Here is a 27,457-nt window from a genome sequence, read left to right as displayed (position 1 = left end):
GGATTGAATAAAAATTTATCTGCATTTGAAATTAACACTTCAGAGTGAATTTTTCTTTAATATTTTAATAAATTCCTATCCTTTTAAAAAATTCAGTTGTAATGAATAAAAGATAAACTTATAATTTTTTTCTGGATTAATGATTTCAGTACATCGTAATCACACTATATATATAGTCATTCTGACATATAAACATACCAGTCAACCCCCCTATAACACTGTTGATTTTTCCGTTTTATATGAATTCCATGTTGTACGAGTCACTTATATTTTACAAACACATATGCCAGGCTGTGAACGGCTCACGTATTTGTAAAATCTAAGTGACTCATACAACACGAAATTCATATAAAACGGAAAAATCAACAGTGTTATAGGGGGGGTCAACTTGTACCTCTAAATTTCAACATTCATGCAGTTTTTTTAAAATGAAGAAATTTGAGTTTTTTAAAAAGCAGATTTGATTTGACAATCATTAACATATCTACTTTACATTTTTAAATTTATGTCCATATAAATTTCTTAATTTTTTTAATTAAGAAATTTAATTCTTAAATTTTTATTAGTTAAATTTCATTATAAAACTGATTTAACTGAATCAACATTTTTTTTTGTAGTTTTGAATGTTCATAAATTGAAAGTCTCATCACCCAATACAGCAGTATTGTTACAGAAAGAATTAAGAAAAATCGGCAAGAAAGAATACATTTAAAGAATATCCAAGAAAATTTATTAAAATACAAATTCTAGGTAAAAAAATTAATACATTTTTATTGATCGATTGGTTAGAAACTTAAGAAAAACCATCATTTTCAGTTACTACTATAGTACTAGATTTGGAGTTTGGAGTATACTGCCATAAAAATATCTATGAAAATAATTGGCAGTCCATATTTTGTTACTCTCTCAGGCAAAAAATATTCAGATAGAGGAATTAAAATTCAATAGATAAATTTATTTTGCCTAAACATGGAGTAATCTAAAGGGACAATTTTCTTGTGTAAAGTTTTGGAACTGTTGCATATTGATAATAGTGTTGTTTAGTTGAAAATTTTAATGAATTGACATTACGAAATAATCTAGGATAAAAAAAAGAAAGAAATATAGTGTCATACTAGTGTTTAGTATGCTGAAAAAGCATTTCTAAGCTGTTTAAAACTACAGTAAAGTTATCTACAAGTTGAAACACTTTTGAATCTAATAATTCTAAATGTAAGTTCTGTTACATGAGAGAATAAAGAATTGCATAATGTTTTTAACGTGGACTTACTAAATTATATTTAGAAAATCCACTTGAAATATTCTGCATTATTATTATTTCCCTTTAACAACAAAAGTCCATAAATGCTTTGTTATCACAGTATGTAATATTAAGTATTTGAAAAACCTAAAAATAGATTTTTTAAATCAAAAGTAAGGACAAAAGATTAAATTTTTGGTCAGTTTCATTTTACAATGATGTTACATAACTGGAAAATTTTCAGGGTATTCAGATTTCAATTTTTATTGTATACATGAAGTTGCATTATACCATATATGCATGTGTTTAAAATAAAAAAGCTCTATTGTTTATCTTTACAATATTGTTGACACAAAAGAAAAAAAAAATTTGGAAATTATGAAAATTTGGTAACAATATTTATAAATTCACTAAGCCATAATGGTTGATTTTCCCACAGCACTGTTTGTTGCTTGTGGCCATTATGGATTAAAGTGATTTTATACACATCACTATTATACAGCATCCCTATTATGTGTAAAAAAATCTGGTAAATTTTTATTGTCTATTTATTGCAGTAAATTTTGTCTGTGGAAAAATTTTACTAGTGTAGTCTATGACTTATATGAAACTGCTGTTTCATGAATTATTTAAAATCTTTGGAGACAATTTAGTTGAAAATAAACATCTGCTGCTTACATTAAGATGTTTACTGTTAAGTCCAGTTCATATTTTGAGAATGGAGAGAACTACAAAAACAAATGTGCATGGTTTTCAGCTATAATCATAAAATTCTTTAAAATGTATATGCAATTATTCTTCTTGAACTTATGATTATAACCTTATAAAAATGAGTGCATTTTGGGATAATCTTTCAGAGTTTAAATAAGATCAGTATGTTGTTTTATATAACAATATTTACATAAGTATCTAGTCAAAATTAATTTATTACAATTTAATCTAAATTAATCCTACTGATAAAAAATGAAAATCTCTTTAGAATTAGTCCTGATAAAGGATGCAAATTGTAGGCTACCGAGAGAAAAGTACTAAACAGGTTAGTGCACACTTTGCATACTACTAGTCTTTAATCTTTATATACAAAAAACATTGCTATTGCTAGTCAAATACTGCTGAAAAATAAATTGTTGAAGATCAAATTTGAATTAAAGATAAAGATTTCTGATATTTTTCTAATTTATTTAACATAATCCCAAAATATGAAAAGAACTTTATAATTTGGCTTTTGAGATTTCTATATCTGCAGCTGGCATTATAAAAAACAAAAATACAACATACATTTAGTTTTTACAATATTTTATTTTTAAGCAAGGTTTTATCAATATCAATCTTTAAAACTGAAGTTCTCACTCAATCAAACATACCCGAATACACTGTCACAAAGGAATCTTTAAATGTGAATAAAATTGATGAAAACAATCTAATGGAACTACTAAAATATTCCTTGTCTTACCTTACAGATATTTGAAAAACAATTTCTATTATTATTGTTTATTATTATATAAAAGTAGAATGCCTGAAAGAGAAATTTTGAGTGAATTCATTGAAAAAACTTTCTTCGTAAACAAAATGACAATCTAGTTCTGGAACAAAGCTGCTTTAAATATATATGTATATGTAATACGTAAATGGCACCATTAAACAGTAACAAGTAACAGAATAGATGTTCCATGTTAATGCTATCAGAAACCATTTGTATCATAATATTATATATTTAATTTTTTTTTTCACATTGACCAAATGGAAAAACACAAGGAATCACAATACAGCTGATCACTTTGATATAGTTCATTTTTCTTCACACCATTCATTCTCTATTCTGACCTAAAATTAAATTTTAAGTAATTGAAATTTTTGCAAAAGCATTTTGTATATAAAAATAGTTGCTACTTACTTGTTCTTCTTCACTTGGGTGTGAAGTCATTCTTGATGTTGAATGTATTCCTTATTTCTTCTGCAGTCTTCCCTTTGATCATGCTGGCAACTGTTTTGCATGTTACGTCGAGCAATCCTTTTATGTCTAAGTAATTAGCTGCCTGTAAGAGAATTTAATATAAATTTTACTATTGAATATGAAGCAACCTATTTAAAAAAAATTTATACCAAATTTATTATAAAATGTTTTAAATAGCTAATAACCAGGATATTTATCCTGGTTTTTAGCTATTTAAAACATTTTATAATAAAAATTTAGGTCATAAATTGATTAATTTATTAGAGTTAGTCAAACTGTGTGCTGTAGAACCAAAAGATTTCACGAGATGGAAGGGGCTCCGAGAAAAATTTATCTTAGGTCACATACATAGGACCTCATTACTGTTATTAATCAATCATTCAGCCACAAAGACAATACATCACTGCTTTACTCTGGAAGCTTTTAAAAAAGGTATACTTGCTGCTATTTCATTCTACTTTTGATTTACTTTATCTACTAAAGAAATTATTTTATATGTTAAGGTACCGGATATTTTAATTCAGCTTTGTGGAGATGGGTTCTTAGTTGTCTGTATCCTTTTAGGGCGTGTTAAAAAAATGAAGAAAAACCAATTTATTGTATCCCAAGCTGCATAAATAATTCTTACCAGAATTAACTCAAATAATGTGCCCTGATCAACTTTTAAAAAATCAGCATCCCAAGAGCTTATATCATCTGTCCTCTTCTCTATATTTTCATCATCTTCTGGAGGAAGAGGATCATCTTTGTGATACGTAGCCCACTGGATCACCTTCTTTAAAATAACTGAATTCACATTTGGAAGAGGTATAACATCCTCTTCATCTTCATCCATGCCAAGATCTATATTGAAATGAAAAAAAAAAAAAAAATGAGTAAGCTAGTACTTATTAATTCTGAAAATATTTTAAAAACATTAATAAAATTTTGCTGTTCGAAAATGGATTAAATTGGTTATTCTGTAACATAATAATAATAATGAGTTGATTAGTCTGACAATAAATAAATGTTTAACTCAGTTAACTGGAATTCTGACTCATGTTGAAAATTCATTTGCAAATTAAGTAAATTAATTATAAAACACACAATTTTCTTGGAATCTGTTTATGTTAAATCTGTTATAGGTAATTTGACTTTATTATACATGCTTTGGATTGCTATTGCATGATCAAAACTCAAATATTAGATATTGAAACCCCACTGCATTAAAATAAGTGTCTTGCATCAGTTTGTAAATAAAAGCAAATCTATCAAAAATAGATACTTTGACATTATTGCACTTTCTACAGTCAATTTAATTATAGTAATTCATAATTACGAAGTTAACAATAAGACCAAATTCTAAAAAACAAAATCTTAAGACAATTATGAAAAAGTTAATACAATGCTTAAGAATTTTTTTTATATACATACGTTGTCTAAAAAGAAAAACTTTTGCTCTAGAAATATAATTAGTTGGCACAAGTACTAACAGTCAAAATTATATTATCATGTGCAATAGCATTTGAATCAGTTCATAACATTCCTTTGTGTAGCATGAAATGTAAGAGTTATTTCATGACCCTTGTCAGAAAATTGCAATGGAGCAATGTGTCAATGTTAAATTCTGTGTGAAACTGAAGAAAAGTTTACTGAAACATTAAGTTACATTAAGTTTATATTCTTGTCCTAAAATTTAATTTAAGGACAAGGATATAAACTTAATGCAGATGATTCTGCAACAAGCCTTAAGAATAAGACTTGCTGCAGAACGCCCTGCATTAAGTTTAGGGACATGTCTTTCAATGGCGTGGCAGACTCTACTGGACAAGGATATTTAATTTTCAAGCATATTTAAAGTGGAACACATGCACATTCAAACTAATCCTATTGTTCAATCTTATTTTAAACATCTCAATGGAAATGCATGTACTGTATGTACGGTATCCAAAATCTATTACCATTCAATTTATATTTGAATGTTAACTGCCAGCTTGTTTGGAATAAAAAAAGAAGCCCAAAGAGTCCAGAAGAGGTTACAAAAACATTCGCAAATGTCAATCATATTCACACCAGTTAATTAGTTAATGTGAATTGCACTTTTTACATTCATTATGCTCAGGACATCATCAAAATGGCTCACTGAAACCCAAATTCTCTTGAAAACATTGTCATGGGTGGTTAGACATGGTGCTGCCAGTACAATCCATTGACAAATGTCAAAGTACTATATGGAAATCATCACACTAGCCCTTACATTAAAACTTTGCTTCCAAAAATCACAGGTCAAGACCATGCTCATCTGTTTTTGACTCCAAGGGTATCAAGCACTTATTCCAAATGACCAGAATGTCACTAAGAAATATTATTTGGTTATTTTGTAATGACTTTGAAATCAAATTTTACATATACAGTTGGCCACAGCTAAACAAAAATGCACCCTCACACAAGAGCACTGCTGTTTATCAATTTTTGGCTCAAAAGGTATTGACCATCCATTCTATTCTCCTGATCTGGCTCCCTCTGACTATTTTCTGTTCAATGAAACTTAAAATTCCAATGAAAGGGACTCATTACAAAGACATTCGAGATTGCTGTGACTACAGTACTAAACCTGGTGCCAAAACAAGAGCTGAAAATTTTTTTGTTTTGATTCTTAAACACTATGTAGTGTAATAAATTCAAACACTTGGTATTCTATCATCTTTATTTAGTTCAGTTCATCTTTATTGACAAGACTGTCTTGTTTATAAATCGTACTGCCTCCTGTGTTACCAGCTTAGAGTATAAAGGAGTACATTGTCAGGAGTTGCAATTTGGCACAGAGTATTAGGTGCCCAAATCATGCAAGCATAAAAAAAACCAGACTTGTAGATACTCAGGGGACCAAGAACAGAGTCAAAATAAAATACAAAATGGCAACTCTACAAACAGGCAAACCAAAGTCAGGTGGTGAGAGTATCACCCACAGTCGTTCTAGGAAGTGGACTCTGACTCTAGGACTAAACACGTAGTATTTTCTTTGTTAAATAAAATTTGTAATCTAATTTTGTAAATTTGGGAGTGCTTCAAATATGACATCAAAAAAGAGTTTTATGTTGTTACAAGTAGGTTTTTTAACGTTATCTAGTATAATAAAATCATGGGACTGAAAAATTTGATGTTATATTTGGTTTATTGTTACATCCGATGCCATTATAAGCAGGTTAAACCCGTGTTTCCCAATCTTTTTTGTGCTATGCCCCACCTAAGCCTTTCTAAAATTCTTATGCCCCCTAACATATACAGCGGCTATACGGTTAACTTAAACTCTGGACGAGTCCATTTTTGAATTTTCCCCCAGTGGGGCGTGGGTCCCATGTTGGGAAACACTGGGTTAAACTGTATATTGTTTGTGCAAAATAAAAAAATAATTTTGGACGATACAATAGCCACAATTATTTTTTTCAAAAATGGGAAATTTTTATTATGCATCGACAAAAATTCAACCCAGGCCGACATGCAACGGAGAGAAATTTCAAAATTGGATAGGTTAAGTTCATCGAAAATGCATGGTGGATGACCCTGTGGTCATGGCTGACGAAGTTTGAACAATCGCGTCCAAAAGCAGTGATACCAAAGATGATTGGAGAATGAGAACAAGACCCACCTTGAGTGTCAAAGTGATTCCGCTTAGTAGTGAGTCTCTGAGACAGTGTTGTTCCAAATATAGTTTTGCCAATTTACTTGTTTAGTTCAGTTAAAAGATGATAGAATGCCAAGTGTTTGAACTTATTACACTACATGGTGTTTAGGAATCAAAGAAAAGTCACAACATAGTTTCAGATTATCAAAATAGCTGAAAGTCTTGAAATGCTCATTACTCATTCTGAACATTTTATTGCTACAGTATGATCTTATTTCAAATAAATAAACATTTATCGTAGTTTTTTCTTCCTTGAGGAAACATTTGATTTCTTTTTAAACAACTTACGTATCAATTTCAAAATAACCCTTCCAATAATTGACAAGACCAATTAAAATATCATTTCTCTAAGGTGTATAAAACATGTAAATTTCTATATTAAGTTTTACACATTTGTGAACTTTACAATAATCACCACCAAATTATCCAAGAATACAATCTTTTTTCCATATGTTAAAATATAAGAAACTTATCTGGTTCTCTTAATTGGGTAAGTAATTTAATGAATTATTTGTTTCTTCTATTTCTAATTTCAAAAGATATGTTTATGTTATTATTATTATAAATTTATTGAATAGTTATTCTATTATCATAACTTAGCAAAATGTCGAACTCTATACCTGGTGTGTTGACAACTATAATACTCTTATAAGTATCTATAATACTCTTTCTTCATTGATATTATTCAGTGTTAACTCTGCTAGTTTAGGAAATCTTACATTATTTATGGAAATTTTTTTTATCCCTTTATATATTAAAATCATTAATTATAATTTCATTTTGTTAAATGTACTTCTCATCAACCTGATTTTGCAAATTAGTAGCTAAGCTGATAAATGTTGAATGTGACAATTTGANTGTATTTTCTTTGTTAAATAAAATTTGTAATCTAATTTTGTAAATTTGGGAGTGCTTCAAATATGACATCAAAAAAGAGTTTTATGTTGTTACAAGTAGGTTTTTTAACGTTATCTAGTATAATAAAATCATGGGACTGAAAAATTTGATGTTATATTTGGTTTATTGTTACATCCGATGCCATTATAAGCAGGTTAAACCCGTGTTTCCCAATCTTTTTTGTGCTATGCCCCACCTAAGCCTTTCTAAAATTCTTATGCCCCCCTAACATATACAGCGGCTATACGGTTAACTTAAACTCTGGACGAGTCCATTTTTGAATTTTCCCCCAGTGGGGCGTGGGTCCCATGTTGGGAAACACTGGGTTAAACTGTATATTGTTTGTGCAAAATAAAAAAATAATTTTGGACGATACAATAGCCACAATTATTTTTTTCAAAAATGGGAAATTTTTATTATGCATCGACAAAAATTCAACCCAGGCCGACATGCAACGGAGAGAAATTTCAAAATTGGATAGGTTAAGTTCATCGAAAATGCATGGTGGATGACCCTGTGGTCATGGCTGACGAAGTTTGAACAATCGCGTCCAAAAGCAGTGATACCAAAGATGATTGGAGAATGAGAACAAGACCCACCTTGAGTGTCAAAGTGATTCCGCTTAGTAGTGAGTCTCTGAGACAGTGTTGTTCCAAATATAGTTTTGCCAATTTACTTGTTTAGTTCAGTTAAAAGATGATAGAATGCCAAGTGTTTGAACTTATTACACTACATGGTGTTTAGGAATCAAAGAAAAGTCACAACATAGTTTCAGATTATCAAAATAGCTGAAAGTCTTGAAATGCTCATTACTCATTCTGAACATTTTATTGCTACAGTATGATCTTATTTCAAATAAATAAACATTTATCGTAGTTTTTTCTTCCTTGAGGAAACATTTGATTTCTTTTTAAACAACTTACGTATCAATTTCAAAATAACCCTTCCAATAATTGACAAGACCAATTAAAATATCATTTCTCTAAGGTGTATAAAACATGTAAATTTCTATATTAAGTTTTACACATTTGTGAACTTTACAATAATCACCACCAAATTATCCAAGAATACAATCTTTTTTCCATATGTTAAAATATAAGAAACTTATCTGGTTCTCTTAATTGGGTAAGTAATTTAATGAATTATTTGTTTCTTCTATTTCTAATTTCAAAAGATATGTTTATGTTATTATTATTATAAATTTATTGAATAGTTATTCTATTATCATAACTTAGCAAAATGTCGAACTCTATACCTGGTGTGTTGACAACTATAATACTCTTATAAGTATCTATAATACTCTTTCTTCATTGATATTATTCAGTGTTAACTCTGCTAGTTTAGGAAATCTTACATTATTTATGGAAATTTTTTTTATCCCTTTATATATTAAAATCATTAATTATAATTTCATTTTGTTAAATGTACTTCTCATCAACCTGATTTTGCAAATTAGTAGCTAAGCTGATAAATGTTGAATGTGACAATTTGATCGAGAATTAAGATTCAAACTTTAGGTTTGCTTATATTTACAGTATTATTTCCTGAAGTGTGTAGAAAGGATAAGATGTAGAAAATTTTTTATTTTAAATGTGTTTTTAAGTGTATATTTATTGTTCTAGCCATTTATCAAAATTAGTTGAAAAATATAGAAGAATGTAACTTATTAATTAGAAAAATAATATAACAGTTACTTGAAAATTATAATCACAAATTAATAAGTCATCAATATTTTGTTACAAAGTAAATAAAGATTGAGCAAAAAAGGATAGAGAATGTTTTAAACTGGAAGTCTTGTAATAATGTATTACATTGTTACTTATTTTCAACTTTTAAGAGCTTAAAATCCTAAAATTTGAATGTGTCCATGTTGTTTTATGAAGAATTCATATAAATCACTGAAAATAAATGTTTTCAGTTAAAAACAAGTAAAAGTTATACTCCATCTACTTCCGAGTTTGTTTTCTAATTACTGAATCTAGAATTCATACAGTCATGCCTTAATGTGTAATTTGAGAAACTTGCCAATATTGGTGGGTTAAAATCATAATTCAAATTTAAGTTAAATCTAATCTTAGCACAAGATGATAAATATGGTAGAGTTTCATCAAAATCAGTACATTATAATTCCTTTATATTCTAAATCTGAGTATTGTCCAGATTCTCTATACAGAACTACTTGAATTTATGGCATCTGCAATTCTAAATACAGCATATACTAAAATTTAAAAAAATTACCAACTATAGAATAACCTTTGAAGTTATTAATAAATACTTATCTCAGTGACCAAGCACAATAATAATACCTGTCATATCAAAGGCAATAAACAGAACAAAAGGCTTAGTGGTGTTCACTAGATTAGAGACAACTATCATAATAAAAATATAAATATTTAAACTTTCCAACCTATGGACAAGTCTCATTAATTCATCTTATTCCATGGAGCATGCCGCTCAGCAGTGAAATTGATAGGAAGCACATTTCTGTAGTCGTCAGTTTTTTGATAAGTGTCTAAGTCAAAATAGCTTGGACATATCTGTAGTCAACATAGGAAATACATTTAATAGGAAAAGACACTCAATTTCCACTGCTAATTAGCATGCTCCATAGAATATTTTGATGTTTGTAAAATGGCTGCAAGCAGAAAGTTATTGGATGTTAAAGCTTTAGGTTTTATAAAGGCTAATCCTAGGTCAAAAATACATAGATATACCGAAGTAAGTGCCAAATAAAATGTTTAATGATTAAAAAGAGAAAAACTTATTCTATTAATTTTTTTTAATGTTAACAAAAGAACAAGGCAAATCCCAAAGTTTTATGACAAATATTAGTTTAATGATTTTTTTGGAAATAACCAAAATACCTAGTCTGTATTCGCATTTTTCACCGGATGCGCACTCTCTGGTTTTTAAAAATAAAACTATTCTATCTGGATTGTTTGATTCATTCTTGTGTATTATCAGCAGTAAAGATAAATAGCAATAGAAATTTCAAAGCCTTACAGGAGCCTAATATAAGTTTTCACCTATTCCCACGTGAAAAACAGATGATTATTCGGAAATCAATTGGTTATATTTATGAGCTGCTCTGAATTCTGAAAGAGTAGATTAGATTGTTAAAAATTGGCAGTTTCCTGATTGTCCAAGCTTTAAATAAACAAGTTATGCTGTTAATTTTAAAACATATTTTCTTAAAATACCAGTAATTTTGTGTGTGACACAGGGTCAGATTTAAGCATTTTGAAGCCCTAAGGTGAACTCTAAGACCCCTTACCAACCTTTCACAATTTTATAGAATTCAATCATAAAAAGAAAAGAATTAAATCAGATTGTCTCTGATTTAATACAGATATTGGAAGAAAAAGATGTGAGGTTTCACTAATCTTCTGTTTTATAACTGAATTTAAATAAATTTTTATATCCATTCCATTGAAAATCTTTCTTTAATATGTTAGCAATTTCAAATAAAATACTTCCTAACACATCCTAATATGTTTTTTGTTGTTAAAAAATTAGCAATGATAAAAAGAAATTTTAGGATTTATTACAAAATTTTAATATATTTCATAACTGCACTTACCTTCCAACATTGTTTTTATAGTTACAGAAGCTTTGGCAATTTCAACATCCACTTCAAAAATTTCACCATCTGAACTCTGAAGCTTGATATTAGGCATCTGAAAGATTTTTATTATTAAATTTTAAATTAGTATTAGAAAAAAATTGAAAAAATTGCCAGTTTTCTTTAAATTTTAAAACCAAAAAATATGTACATTATCATCCACCTATATTTTTCATTTATTTCAGGAATGACTGATCTTACTTTGCATTAGTGTTATAATTTTTATCCGTATAAACAGAATCTAACTCACAGGAATGAAAAATTTTTGCATAGAAATATACAACGCTACATTAGATAATGAAGATTTAACCAAGAATTATACAGGGTGTTTATAAATGAACGGTGCGGTTTTAAAAATTAATAATAAATCTATTTATTACCTTATATGGGCAAACCTTACAGCACAAGCAGCTGCAACTGTCCAAGTTCACAGAAATGCACGTGAACTTCTTAATCGTGTTCTTCACCAATGTAGGATTGGATGTGGTGCAACAGCAGACAACAACCCGCTCCCCTGGCCACCCTGTTTGCCAGATTTAACACCCTGCAATTTCTTTTTGTGGGGTTTGTTAAAGACCAAGTTTATGTACTGTCAATGCCCTTGTCTCTTGAGGAACTGTGCGATTGGATAAAAGCATGCACTGCAGACCATCACGGAGGACATACTACACCATATATGGAAGAATTTGATTACCATGTAGATGTGTGTCATGTGACCATGGGTGCACATATTGAAGGATTGTGATTAATGCATAAAAACCTGTAGTTGCCACTTATGCTGTAAGGTTTGCCCATATAAGGTAATAAATAGATTTATTATTAATTTTTAAAATCACACCATTCATTTATAAACAAAATTAAGGTGATAAAAAATATAAGTCATTTTGATTTCCATTTCACATTTTTTATTTCAAAGATATAGAATATAAAAAATATAAAAATTAAAGTGTTATTCTAAAAAAACTGTAATAATAACTTTTAGAAACAGAAATAAAATACAGAAAAATAAAAATACAACAGAAATTATATATAGTACCTAATACCATTTTATTCATTACCATTTTTTAAAAAATAACTTCTCAAGAAACTTAAATTATTTAAAGTCTTATCTCCTAATTTTGATCTAATTTTTGTACAAAATAATCCAGGTTGTTAGGTTAGGTTTCTAGACTTTTTCGGACAGCATCTTTAAATAATAAAAATCTTTCCAGCATGTTTAGTAAGCTATTCCACCTGGTTTTACAATCTAAAATTAAAAGTTCTTTTCGTGAGAGTAATGGGAATTCCCCAAGAAAATATTGTTAGAATAATACATATTTTGCACAATCTTGAGGCATAATATTAGAATCTTGTAATAAATATTTGTATTTAATTATTTTAAACAGTTGTTAAAAGTAAAAAATTTATTTAACGTTCAAATTTAAATGTTATTTTACAATAATGTCGCGTATTCAAAATTGCTATTAATTTAAAAAATATGTGAAATATTTACGTATAATAATTTTTAAATATTGAAAAATATATATATTTACTTACTCTTTAAGAAAAACATTGATTGTAAAGATTTTAAACCTTTAAAAATCGCAAAAAACTGCAGAGCACAAATCACATATGCTAACTAGAGCTTTCTGTACAATTTACAGTGCCTCTCAAACCCAAGAAACTTTAAATTAAAATTAAGCAAAAAATCTCATAAAATTGATAATTAGTTATATTGTTGCTTACACTTGCCTGGTTTTTTTTATTTTCAATGTCCCTTTAGCTCTTTTAAATATCTATAAACACAATATTTTCTACATAAAAATTTCTAGTATGAATTTTTCATTCGGTAAGTTTACCGAATGTTTTTTGTCAATTTATCAGTTAACCGGTAAATTGGTATACATTCCCTAATTATCAATATGAGAGATAAGCANTAGTATTAGAAAAAAATTGAAAAAATTGTCAGTTTTCTTTAAATTTTAAAACCAAAAAATATGTACATTATCATCCACCTATATTTTTCATTTATTTCAGGAATGACTGATCTTACTTTGCATTAGTGTTATAATTTTTATCCGTATAAACAGAATCTAACTCACAGGAATGAAAAATTTTTGCATAGAAATATACAACGCTACATTAGATAATGAAGATTTAACCAAGAATTATACAGGGTGTTTATAAATGAACGGTGCGGTTTTAAAAATTAATAATAAATCTATTTATTACCTTATATGGGCAAACCTTACAGCACAAGCAGCTGCAACTGTCCAAGTTCACAGAAATGCACGCAAACTTCTTAATTGTGTTCTTTACCAATGTAGGATTGGATGTGGTGCAACAGCAGACAACAACCCGCTCCCCTGGCCACCCTGTTTGCCAGATTTAACACCCTGCAATTTCTTTTTGTGGGGTTTGTTAAAGACCAAGTTTATGTACTGTCAATGCCCTTGTCTCTTGAGGAACTGTGCGATTGGATAAAAGCATGCACTGCAGACCATCACGGAGGACATACTACACCATATATGGAAGAATTTGATTACCATGTAGATGTGTGTCATGTGACCATGGGTGCACATATTGAAGGATTGTGATTAATGCATAAAAACCTGTAGTTGCCACTTATGCTGTAAGGTTTGCCCATATAAGGTAATAAATAGATTTATTATTAATTTTTAAAATCACACCATTCATTTATAAACAAAATTAAGGTGATAAAAAATATAAGTCATTTTGATTTCCATTTCACATTTTTTATTTCAAAGATATAGAATATAAAAAATATAAAAATTAAAGTGTTATTCTAAAAAAACTGTAATAATAACTTTTAGAAACAGAAATAAAATACAGAAAAATAAAAATACAACAGAAATTATATATAGTACCTAATACCATTTTATTCATTACCATTTTTTAAAAAATAACTTCTCAAGAAACTTAAATTATTTAAAGTCTTATCTCCTAATTTTGATCTAATTTTTGTACAAAATAATCCAGGTTGTTAGGTTAGGTTTCTAGACTTTTTCGGACAGCATCTTTAAATAATAAAAATCTTTCCAGCATGTTTAGTAAGCTATTCCACCTGGTTTTACAATCTAAAATTAAAAGTTCTTTTCGTGAGAGTAATGGGAATTCCCCAAGAAAATATTGTTAGAATAATACATATTTTGCACAATCTTGAGGCATAATATTAGAATCTTGTAATAAATATTTGTATTTAATTATTTTAAACAGTTGTTAAAAGTAAAAAATTTATTTAACGTTCAAATTTAAATGTTATTTTACAATAATGTCGCGTATTCAAAATTGCTATTAATTTAAAAAATATGTGAAATATTTACGTATAATAATTTTTAAATATTGAAAAATATATATATTTACTTACTCTTTAAGAAAAACATTGATTGTAAAGATTTTAAACCTTTAAAAATCGCAAAAAACTGCAGAGCACAAATCACATATGCTAACTAGAGCTTTCTGTACAATTTACAGTGCCTCTCAAACCCAAGAAAGTTTAAATTAAAATTAAACAAAAAATCTCATAAAATTGATAATTAGTTATATTGTTGCTTACACTTGCCTGGTTTTTTTTATTTTCAATGTCCCTTTAGCTCTTTTAAATATCTATAAACACAATATTTTCTACATAAAAATTTCTAGTATGAATTTTTCATTCGGTAAGTTTACCGAATGTTTTTTGTCAATTTATCAGTTAACCGGTAAATTGGTATACATTCCCTAATTATCAATATGAGAGATAAGCAGGGGGTCAGGGGTTAATTCCATCTGACCACAATCTACACAGATCGTGAGATCCAATCTTGAATGTCAATGGATGGTTAACCTATGAGCAGTAATAAGGATCTAGATTGTGAAATCAAGATCCACGTCAGGATGTTGACACCAGTTAAACTATTAATTCACAGTTTAACGCGTGATTCTTCTATTATTCCGATTGGGGGGCTCGTTTGAGTGGGGGATATGTAAATAAGTGATAGGAGTCCGTGAGGAAACTAGAATCAAGTCCCATTAGCAAATTAACAATAATTTTAATGAATCACAAAGAATACAAATGAACTAAATACATCTAGCTATGATTAAACCTTAAACTAAACCTTAAACTAGATCCCTAAAGATGAGAGAGTGTTTACAAACAATATTACGTTTTATTGTATTACCTCTGTGATTGACTTATGCGATTCGTAATCTTGGGCAGAAGTTACTTGTAAGAGAAACTATGGCACTTAGTTTAACAAGGACCTTGCTGGAGCACTGAAGAGCTGAAGTGACCTGAGTTTAGCACGTATCCCCTATTTATACTTTTCAATTTTTCCAGATCTCTTCCAATGGAGATCAAGCTCACCTGACTGGGTGTGGTCAATGAGTCTTTTGAGTTAGTCAGCTCTTTTAGTCATGGGAGATAACAATAGCCCATGACTAAAAGAGGGATTATCATCTCCCATTGGGAGAGAATTGTTCCTTGTTCTCTTTGATGTGTAACTTTGATAATACAGTTGTCCCTTGATAATCTGACAGGTATGGGACCAAAGGGGTGTTGGATTACAAAAGTGATTACATACTTGGCATTATTTTGCTAGCAGTAGCCTACAATATTCTCTACTCCATCTGTTTGAACAGAACTGCTTACGGAAAACACAAGAAATGTGTGTCATCGTGTAAGAATTGGGTGGGGAGATTCATGTTGCGACATGCTTCTGTGCAAGCACATGTAACGGGGATGGGGATTACGGTGACCTTGATGGGAGATGCATCGGACTACTGAGCATGTCGGATGACAAAATGTCAGTCTATCAAGGGACAACTGTAATTTCAATTTATTATATTTAACTTTTTTCTCTATCCATTTTCTAGAATTTTATCTAAAACTCGAAATATCACAAATATATATTTTTACATTTAATATTATTATTCTGTTCGTTTTTCAATATCTTAATGATTGTAAGCAATTCTTCACCAGTTTCAATCTCAATACATCAAGTGGCACAACACTGTTTAAAAATTTCACATTTTGTTTTAACTTTGTTATGCAAAATCCTAATATTGCATTCAGAACCATTACATAAAGGTAATCTTTATTAAAAAAAATCCGATTTCTATAGTTATAACAAGAATTACATATTTGAATTATTAAAATTGTATGAAAGTCAGGAAAACAAATGTGAATGACATATAATACAGTAGGTTGTTTTTTGTAGGAATTGTTATATGCAGATGGAGAATGGTTAAATTAATCCATTCCTAATGCCCCTAATCTCAATTCAGTAAATCATGCTTCTCTAGTTTGACGTTCCAAATGTGGAAAGCTAAGTATGACACTCGTCATGACAAATAACCTGGTTTGCATGTACTTTTCTCAAAATAGTACACTATATATGATAATAAAGTTTTGCTCTATATATTCAGAGAAACATCGGATTAAAGTGTTATTTGTTATAGTAAAAATGTCCACTTTTTTAAATGGTTATGTAAGCATCTAGGGCATCATCCAGCAGAATTTAAGGTAGAGTACAAATATCATCATCATCAATGATGCCATTTTTAAATATAAATGGCAGCATGTTATATATCTAATAATGTTTCTGTATCACAAGAAAATTATTTACTGTAAATCACTGAATACAAAAGTAAAATTAAAAAAAACTTGCATATTATATTCTTGATATATAAAGTACAGAATAATTAAAATTGCACACACTATTACATATTCTTCCATTTGTTCCTAGCACCAAAAATGAGTCAATTTTTATCTTAAAATTTATTGATTTCCATAAATAGCAAACTAAGATTTTATAGCATTTTATAAAATACTTTAGCAATTAATGAATCATATAATTTAAAGTCATTGAAAATAAAGCAAAAAATATAAATCATCAAAAAATAAACCAAATTTTTTTTTCTCTATAGGAATACACAGTACAGCGGAATCTTTATATTCAATATTTGTCACATTTTGATCACTTCTTTCCCCCCATATTCATCAGTATTTTCTGTATTTGTCATCATTCCCAACACCAGCAGTAGCGCTACAATCACATGCTCATCAGCTAGCTGTGTTAGCTTTAGTGTTGCCAAGTTAGCTAATTTTTTGCTAGATTTAGTGGATTTATGAACAAAACTATGCAAATTACCTAAATTATAATGGCTAGCTATTTTTATATAAAAGAAAAGAACAGTAAGATTGAAAAAAAAAAAACCAAACAATTTTAATGGAAACAATATGATTTGAATATTTTTATTAAAATGTCTAGCTATAAATTTAAATTTTGAGTTAGCAACACTGTCAGCTAGCTGTAGTTAATCAGTCTGCTTTGTGCAGTTGTTGTGTGTTCTTGATTTTTCGCTGTGATTATTTTCAAAAACTGAAGTTTCAGTGGTTCCAACAAAGTGCACTGAAGAAAAACAGCAGAAAAGGAAAGCTGTTAGAACAATACAGATAAAAAAAGATTTTTGCTAAGTCTGAAATTGAACCAAGTAGAGAGGTTGCAGCCGAAGTTTTTATCTGAAACGTGAATGTCAAACGTTGAGCACTGCCATCTTGAAAGCCTAGAAATTTGACAATGGCGTTTGGAACATCATTTGAAAAATGCTCGACATTCCAAATGCTATTATCAAACTTCTAGGCTTACAAGATGATGGTGCTCAACATTCAATGTTCGTGTTTTGGAGATGAAAACTTTGGCCGCAACCTCTCTAAAGTTTCCAACTTTGTCAAAGAATTTAATATACCGAAATCATAATTGAAATTACCTAATGTTTTAATTGATGGTTTGTCTTCTTCTAAACAAGAATAATAATAACTCTTCTTCCCCTTCTACCACTTTATTGTACTAAATAAATGCAGTAAAGTTTTACAATCAGCAAAATTTTTATTCTTTTATCTTTTTTTCGGATGGGAACAGATTAATTGAATATCAGTTATTTATTATGAGAAAAATTGGTTCTATATTCATCATTTTCCATATTCGTTAGATCCTTAGAAACAGATTAATGACGAATATAGAGGTTCCACTGTATTTTCAATATTTCAATTCTGACATTGGATGACCAAGCAGTCAAGGTGGCAGCCTATTACTCTGGGGACCCAGGACTGAATTTGGACAGGTTGACAGCCCAGGAAATTTTCAGGTGCTGGTATGTCCAGATATGTAGGCCCCCATTCTTCATCTGGCTGAACCTATAATAGGCTTGCTAAAAGGCCCTCTTAGTGCCCACATGATAAAGAGAGTTAAAAGACATATTTAAGAATATTACACAATTTTAAATGACTAATAAATACAAAAGTAAACTTTGTGAATGACATTATGACTGATTCTATTAAATTTCCTCACATCCAAAATATTTAAGTATGCTACAAAGTGCACTGAAAGACACAGCAATGTTATCAGCACTTGTCAACAGAGCCAAAAACAACACGAGACCATTAGCAAATGGCAGGGCTAATGTTCACAATACTTCAACAGCATGTAGGTCCATTGCTGCTTTTAAAAAAAGGCAACACCATGATTGATGAATGTATGAAGGATGACAGCAACATTCTTCAATTGAAAGCATGATGTTTCAATAATAAAAATAGTAATTATCTTGTTCTTTTATAATTAAAACAATTGAAAAGTAACATAAATGGAATAAATTAGTTTAATAATACACAATATCTTCCTTGTTGTCACCAGATATAGCTGTATCACCCTTCTTGTAATGGTCCTTTGATTTTCTTTCAAGCTTTTCAATGAAGTTAAGAATTATGAATGTCATTTCTAATAATTTAAAACAGTTTGAAATTACTGTGTGGAGATAACAGTCTTCAGTAATCATAACCATGTGTGGTTATAAAGGATTGATTAGTTGTTCAAATCCAGCACACACTTTCTAAATAACAGCTCACACCCCATGCAAACTGTAAATACAAAAATTAGTTGTGATGATAATTTTAAATGAGTAGCTCATTTTACATTAGACCTGATTACCAGGTACAACCTGATACTTTAATGGAGATTATTCACTTTTGTTGTGGGGAGTTGATTAACTGGTTTTGAAATAAAATTCCATGTAAAAAAAAAAAAATAGAAAATCTGCATTCAAGTTCATTTTTTAAAACATCCTTTATGTAGTGCTTTTATCATGTTTATTCTTTTAGTCATGAATGAATGTAATTGTCATGAATGAAATTCACATTTATACTCATTAAATTTTTTAAATAAAATTTTATAGTAGTTTTAGAAGACACTTGCAATTTTTATATTAAAATAGTCAACATTTATGCATTTTTTTAATAATGTCAAATTTACTTTGAAATTTATTTGCATTCAATACAAGAAATAATTTCAGTTGTTTCAATATTGTTAACTTGTTATTTCTTTTATAAACATCCAGCTAAGATTCATTATCTTAAACAGCTTTTAGGAAAATTTTTCTTTTACTACAAAAGAACTCATACTGACAAAAGATTCAGCAAGATATCTTATCAGCTGCATCTAACTTTTTGAGATGCACTGATGCATAAAAGCTGTTAAGAGACAATGCAGATGAATTAATACAAGCATTCTAAAATTTAAACAATTTGAATAATTAAGTAAAATTTTATAGAAAATTTTTAAACGTGAATTGCAAACTGTACATGTGATAAAAAAATACTCTTAGTGATGCAAATGTTTACCACTAAGTACAGTCGACCCCCCTATAAGATCATTGATTATTCCGTTTTATATGAATTCTATGTTGTACGAGTCACTTAAATTTTACAAATACGTGAGCCGTTCACAGCCCGGTACACGTATTTGTAAAATCTAAGTGACTCATACAATATGGAATTCATATAAAATGGAATAATCAATGATCTTATAGGGGGGGTCGACTGTAGATAATTCGGCACAACAAATCTATAGGATTGCTTTAACATTTCTAATTATTTTTCCTAGAATGAGATTGAAGTTCTTAAAATTCCTGAGCATGGTGATATTTCCTTTCTTCTGTTCAAAACAATAGGTGGGAGACAAACAGTAATTTATACATGTTAGTGATTTACAAAACAAGAATTTATTTCAAATGGATTGAGTTCTAGTCATGCTCAGAACCAATGCAAGTTCTAAGGGAATAAATCTTAACAGAAAAATCTCTTCAAGAAAAGATAGTGTCAAATTAACTAATGGGTAGAGTAAAACGAGTAGATACTATGGATGTATTTACTTCTGAGCTAATTTTACTGTCAGCATGCTCAGTGTGTATACTTTCACCAGATCACCATGCTCATTGGCATTTACTTTAGAGCTATGTGACATCATGTTTAGCAAAATCGATACGCTCGGAGTGCTAGCTAGTTCGTTGTCGAGCTTTATGCTAATTCAATATGGCTACTCCAATGAAAAAAAAAATCACTTTCTGTACAAAGTAATGAAAATGGAATTATTTTTGGAAAAATAAATGGCAGGAAGTATTTTTATTGGCAAATTTCAATTATTTGTTGTATAAAATGTTTACAATGATCTTTTTTTATTGTAAGGTTCAATAGCTTTAGATGACTTTTTTCATAAACAGATGTGAAAAAAATTAAGTTCGACTCATTGCTTATAATAAAAAGCAAAGTTTATCTTGTATGCATTTCGAATCTTCAGAAATGTTATGTTTAGAGCACTAAATAAATTGTAAAGAAATGAACAGCATTAATAATAATCCAAAACTACATAAGTTTGTACACTTGAATGAATTTTTACTTCCATATGGGAAATGACTTCAAGAAATTGTATCATTTGAATACAATCTTTTCATTACAAACTAAACTTATATGATGACAGAGTAATGCTTATTTCTATTGAAATAAGCTGCTGCTTCTTCAGTTGATGTCTTAATAGCCATATGCTTTTCATCAATAGAGCCTCTAATTCCAGGAAAACCAGATTGGGTATAAAAAATTCTATTATTCTTATATCATCCTGCTCTGTGATGGCCAAGAGATTATTTTTTCATTTTCACTTAACACTAAGAGAGAATTAACAACCTTATTTAAAATATTCCACACAGTCCATCTAGACCTATTAAAATGATTGGCAATACTCTTGGAGAAAAGAAAGAAAGAAAATAAAAAAAAAACAAGTTTTATATTTAATATCAATTATTTGTTGATTTTAAACTCAGTTTATTTACACCATAAAAGAGCAACATCATATCCATTCACTAGGTAATAAAACTGCATTAAATATGTATTATATATATGTATAATCTGCTATTCTCTTATATACTGCATCTAATTTCATACATTTGCTTCGTATAAACAAACCTGAATGATTCTTGATTTGCCAATGACCATAGGCAGCATAAAAGCTGCTTTTGAGGAGACATGGGTCGTCTTCCAGAGGAAGTAATTTATCTGTGTCTAAAATTGGGCTTATTTTTTAAAGAAGACTTTCAAAAGATTCTCTTTAAGTCTAAGGTGCTGCTTAAAATCGCTTGGATTATAAAAAGGTAGTCTCTTCGATAAAAGTTTTTATCTGTTTTATTTGACCTTACTTTTTTCTACAATTATAACCACAATAAGATCATCCTCGTCTGATTCGGAATCAAGAACAGTGGAACCTTGGTATACGTCTGCTTTAGAATACGTCCAATTCGGAATACGTCCTGTTTGGACGAAACAAATTTTGCTCGGTATATGACTTTTGTTCGGTATACGACATAATTCAATTATACGCGCCATCAATGAACAAGTCGCACTATCGGTGTACTAGACCAGACTAGATGTTTGCGGTGCCACGGTTTATAACTTTGTTTAATTTCTTCTGATTTTAATTCGTAAGTAAAATTTTATTATTTTTATTAATCATGAATCCCAAAAAGGCAAATGAAAAGCGACAGAAAACTAAAAAATTACTAGAATTACAATGGAACTGATGAAAGAAATTGTTGAGAAATACGAAAGTGGCACACGTGTTCAAGATTTTAACTGTTGTTTACCGTATTCTGAGAACGACGATATGGACAATCGCGAAAAATAAAGACATTATTAAATCTGCTAACGTTGCGAAAGGGGTTAAATTAATTTCTAAACAGAGATCGAAGACATTAGATCATGTCGAGAAATTGCTTTTGCTTTGGATAACTGAAAAACATGCTGGAGACAGCGTATCGGAAGCAATTATTTGCGAGAAAGCTAAAAAGATACACTCTGATCTCACGAAAAATCAAGCAGGAACTAGCCAGGAAAGCGAGGTGTTTAAAGCCAGCCATTTTTTTTACACGAGAACAGATTAATCATTTTTACATTACTTCTTATGGGAAAGGTTGGTTTGGTATACGTCCAATTCGGTATAAGTCCAAACATCGGGAACGGATTAAGGTCGTATACCGAGGTTCCACTGTAGTTCTATCTGTAATGTAACATTTAAAATATTTGCAGAAAATTGCCATATTTCTTGTTAGCATTCACGTTTACTTTCGAAGGACATGTAAGCACGAATATACATGCTAATGATGTCGCTTCCAGTGTTCAGAAGTAGCACTATTAGCTGAGAAGTAAACATACCCTTATACAGTCGACCCCCCCATAACACTGTTGGTTATTCCGTTTTATATGAATTCCATGTCGTACGAGTCACTTAGATTTTACAAATACGTGAGTCGTTCACAGCCCAGCACACGTTCTAGTCAACAGTGTTATGGGGGTCGACTGTATAGCAATAGTTGAAGATAGTGACTACAAGTCATTGTATTAGTCATTGTATTGTCAAAAACACTAATTATAGATTACCTTTTGTAGTTCAGAACAAGCTGAAGTCAAGATGAGTCAGTATCAATTGAAACATAAGACAAAATATCTAGTGTAGCATGTTTTTAAAATGACAAAAAAAATGGTAAATATACTGAGTAATATTTATTAATCATCCAATTGGTAATGGAATTTGAAGCTTAAAACACTAATTCTGTGTCAAAAACAATACAAAATTCTTTCAAAATCAACATAATGTCATTTATTGGCAACAATACCTAAAAATGCAAAAAAGGAGGATGTAGTGTCTCATTTTTATATTTATAAAAACACAAAACATTACAAGAGACCCAAGACCATTTAGATTCAGAGGAAACAAGGATTAAAGGATTCACTTCAATTAATCATCTTGCTTATAAGCAAAATTGGATATCAGTGATATTGCCCACAGTAGCTAGTTTCAAATAATCTGAAAATTTTAAATGAAACTCGTCTCATGAGACAAAGAACGTAAAACAGCTCTTGGTTATGAGAAGCAATCATTGGTCTCACAAATACGCTGGTGTATTTTATTCAGTTACAGTGCATTACATTAAAAATGAGCTAGATTCAAGAGTATCTGCAAGAAAACTAACTGGAAGCAAGAACAATAAATCAATATACAGTTTATCACTTGTACAATATAGTTTTGCTCTAATAGTTTGAAAATTGGGGATATCCCCCATACAACACTACTACTGATTTCATTAACAGTTTTGGAAATGCTTTGTACAAAATTTCACAAATTTTTAAGTGTAAACTTTGTTATTCAATATAGTCATTGTTGTTGCTTTCAGATTTTAGCCTTTAAGACTGTCACTACCAACCCACTAAAATAAATTTTCGATTTTTATTTTGCCATCGATAAAATTTTTTATTGATAAAAATAAAAGATATGAAAATGTTGCAGATACTTCTGATCAAGATCAACAAAAAAGTTGAGATGACAATGATACTCTCAAAAGAAAATGCCTTTGTTTAACTAAAATTAATATTAATGCACAATACAGTACTTTATGATTGTTAGTTAATTATTTATTGCTTTAATTAACATATTTCTCTTAGCAAAAGTATAATATTCTTTTTTGTTACAAATTTCTGGAATGCAAATCTATGTTTGGAATTAGTCCTTTGTTTTGTATAGCACAGATTTGCATAACAAGGCACTTTTTTGGAATGAAACTGCTATGTTATATAAGGGATACTTGTGTATTTTTGAAATATAAAGTACAGCCAAATAGAATGATAATTTATACTTAGGCATAATACCTAACAGTAAAATGTACATCAATATTTTCTCAATTTGAAAAAAAATTAAATACTAGAATCATCATGGTCATTGGTAGAGAGATCCAAGTAATCTTTGCCCTAAAAATTGTTTATTATACTTTCCTAAAATCAAATTCTTAATTGAAAACTTACGAAATGTGTTTGCTACATCATCTTTGTGATTCAACTGCATCGTTTGAGCTATCTTCAAGTTTAGAATTTACATTGAAAGAATTATATAACTGGTTCAATAATCCCAATACAAAACAGAATATAAAGCTGTGTTTGATCATAATACTGCTCATAATTATACTAGGTCGTGAAAAGACCTACCAGGAACAAGATGGCTTAGTTATTATAATATATTAGTTACTTTAGAAGAAGAGGAAAAAAAATTAACAAATCATTTTAAATGTGTAGTAAAAAAAAATTATATGACTAGAAAAATTGCAGTAATGTTTAACAATGGCAATTACTGTATTTTTATTTGTAAAATTAATATTGAATGAATTCAATTCAAACTTATTTCCACACACAAATCTAATTTTTATAAAATGCATGAAGATTCATCCTCACTCATGGTGGGACTAGATCAGAGGATATTAAAACCTGAAACCACATTTAATGATCAATTTAATAGCAGTATAAGTTATGAAAACAAAAGAAGAAACGATAGAAAATGATCTTTCATTTATATAATTGAAAAAGCAGATTTTGTCATTTTGCTCTGAACTGAAAAAATATCCAAAGTTAGTGTCACAGAACAAATCATGTTAAACCAAGGGTCGCCAAACTTTTTTGATCATTGACTCCCTACAAGTTTTCAAACCTCACATCAACCCCCACCAAAAAGTGTGTGTTACAAGCAAAACAAAGCACTTACTATTTTAATACATTTCTTTTAATTTTGCTTTATTTTCATTTATTGTATATTTGTTAATAATTTTTGTAACTGACAATCAGTGAGACGGATAAGCTCAATGCTTAGCTCTCCCTATCCTTAGCTTAAGCTTGATAATCGACTCCATAATAATGTTATATCGACCCTGGGGGTCAATATTGACCACTTTGGCAACCTGTATTAAACAAATACCATAATTTCTTAACAATTATTTAATATGAGAATCAGAAAATTTATGTATGTTATCTCTGATATTTGCTTAAGCCAGACAAGACTTAAGTAAATAGCTTACTGTTGCACTTAAGATCAAAGAAAGTGCTAGAAAATTTAGATAAATTAGTTGCAAAATTTACTAAATTAGAAAAATTTCAAAACACAATGCCAACAAATCTAATTGCTTTTTGGAGTAAAGTTTGTCAATACAAACTTTACTCCAAAATCAGATGGTCACTCATTTCAAGATATACAATTATTGAGAGAGAACTTTGATATTACTATTTGGTAGAATATTTTAAGCAATGATTTTTGATAAAAAGCAAGATAAAGAAAGCACTAGAAACGAAACAATATTCCACAAACGAATCCATTATAAAAACCAATGTTATATGCTGCAAGAATTTCCAACTAAGTCAATGCTTCACTTGTTTAACTAAAATATTTTCAATGATGACCTAGAAGTATAAAGCAATATATTACAGCTTAATGTAGGAAATCAATGTTATTTTCACTCAGTTTTATAAAAAAAATTTTTACAATTGTTATCACACACACATTTTTATATCAAATACTGAAAACATATTATAGATGGCTTATATCGACTTAAAGTTCAAAAGTATGGATTAGTTGTCCTTAAAACTGCATAATAATCTGAAAAAACTGTTCAGATGATGACTAATACCTATATTTTCAGGATTAAAAGTAGTAAACACAGTGTGTGAGTGTGTGTGTACACATACGAATATACAAATCATAGGTATTTAGAGAAAACACGTGAAAATAGTTTATGTTAAGAAGAAAATATTTGGTATTAATACCAAAGATTTCAATACTTAGAAATGGACAGTGTGCACTATCACACTTCAATGCCATGTTTGAGAAAGGAAGTGAGACTGCTAACAAAGAGCACAAGTACAGTACATCTCTGCATGTATAGTCATGCAAACTAATTTCTCATTATCATCCCTAACATTATACACATTTTTCTAACTTAGAAAACCCAAATTTTGAATGTAGAATACATCGTACGCCATGGCGTTTCTCCTTTCAAACATGGCGACGAAATGACGGTAGTACGTGCTTAAACATCCATTTTCAATTATAAAAAAAAAAATGATTGATTTTGACCGCTATTATTTACCTACCTGCACGCCATAAGCACACGTGATTATTATATAAAATATACTGTATATATATATATATATATATATATGTAAAGTTCGATAAATTATTAGTCGTCCTACTTTCGAAAAATGTTCCAAATTTTCAAATTTAACATTTAAAATATCAAAAATGATTGAGTAATATTGAAAATTCGATTACAATTAACTACTAACAGATACTTTTCATTCAATAAAATCACGTCTAAATAAATAAATAAATATATAAATAAAGTAATACATTAAACACGAGAAATGTCTAATACGTCACACTTGATTTGTGTACGTCACAGATGACTTTTATTAATCAGTTTCATCGACGAATAATAAATGTTTTTACAATGAAGTGAACAATACCAAATCTTTTCTTACAATGGTGCAATTCGAGTGAATTGCTTCAGTTACTTTACACCAATATTTTATATATCCTGCACGTAATTTACGCATTTGGACCTAAAATTTGAACTTTCAAACGTAAAACGTGACAAAATATGTATTAAAACCGATTGTTTTCAATGTTCTCGACCTTACTTAGGCTTAATAAATTACCGTACAAATTCGACCAATTACTAACTTTAAGAAGAGAATAACGTTTAACTAGTTTCGTATTCAATCGCATATTAAAAAATAAGAAAGAAAATAATTATTCTAATTCCTTACTTTGCACTCTTTCTTCGTCTAAAAACAGAATAACTATTACACTAGACTCGATTGCTACAAATATGACGAATGAAGAAACGTTGCCAACCAAAGATTTTATACACAATGCGGACAAATTAGAATTGCCAATTTTTACA

The 27,457-nt window shown here is 29.3% G+C and overlaps 1 protein-coding gene across 1 annotated transcript; it reads right to left on the bottom strand.

Moving 5' to 3' along the window:
* Positions 1–2,961: 2,961 nt before the first annotated feature.
* Positions 2,962–27,457, bottom strand: LOC111624408 (S-phase kinase-associated protein 1-like). Its single transcript, XM_023367235.1, has 4 exons — positions 27,321–27,457; positions 11,336–11,432; positions 3,823–4,037; positions 2,962–3,276 (listed from the first exon to the last, which is right to left on the bottom strand). The coding sequence occupies exons 2-4, from the start codon at positions 11,430–11,432 to the stop codon at positions 3,145–3,147; spliced, it is 444 nt and encodes a 147-aa protein (XP_023223003.1). The 5' UTR covers positions 27,321–27,457; the 3' UTR covers positions 2,962–3,144.

The sequence above is a fragment of the Centruroides sculpturatus genome, unplaced genomic scaffold (assembly GCF_000671375.1).
Source record: "Centruroides sculpturatus isolate CEXI.00-Female unplaced genomic scaffold, Cexi_2.0 scaffold397, whole genome shotgun sequence".
Lineage (NCBI taxonomy): Eukaryota > Metazoa > Arthropoda > Arachnida > Scorpiones > Buthidae > Centruroides > Centruroides sculpturatus.
The sequence above is the reverse complement of the archived record's forward strand: the minus strand, read 5'-3'. Positions and strand labels throughout refer to the sequence as shown.

Coding starts and splice junctions, on each gene's coding strand:
- LOC111624408 (XM_023367235.1), bottom strand. CDS start 11,432: ATGCCTAATATCAAGCTTCAGAGTTCAGATGGTGAAATTTTTGAAGTG. Junction 4,038..11,335: donor TATAAAAACAATGTTGGAAG/GTAAGTGCAGTT, acceptor ATTTCAATATAG/ATCTTGGCATGGATGAAGAT. Junction 3,277..3,822: donor CATTATTTGAGTTAATTCTG/GTAAGAATTATT, acceptor ATTCTCTTACAG/GCAGCTAATTACTTAGACAT.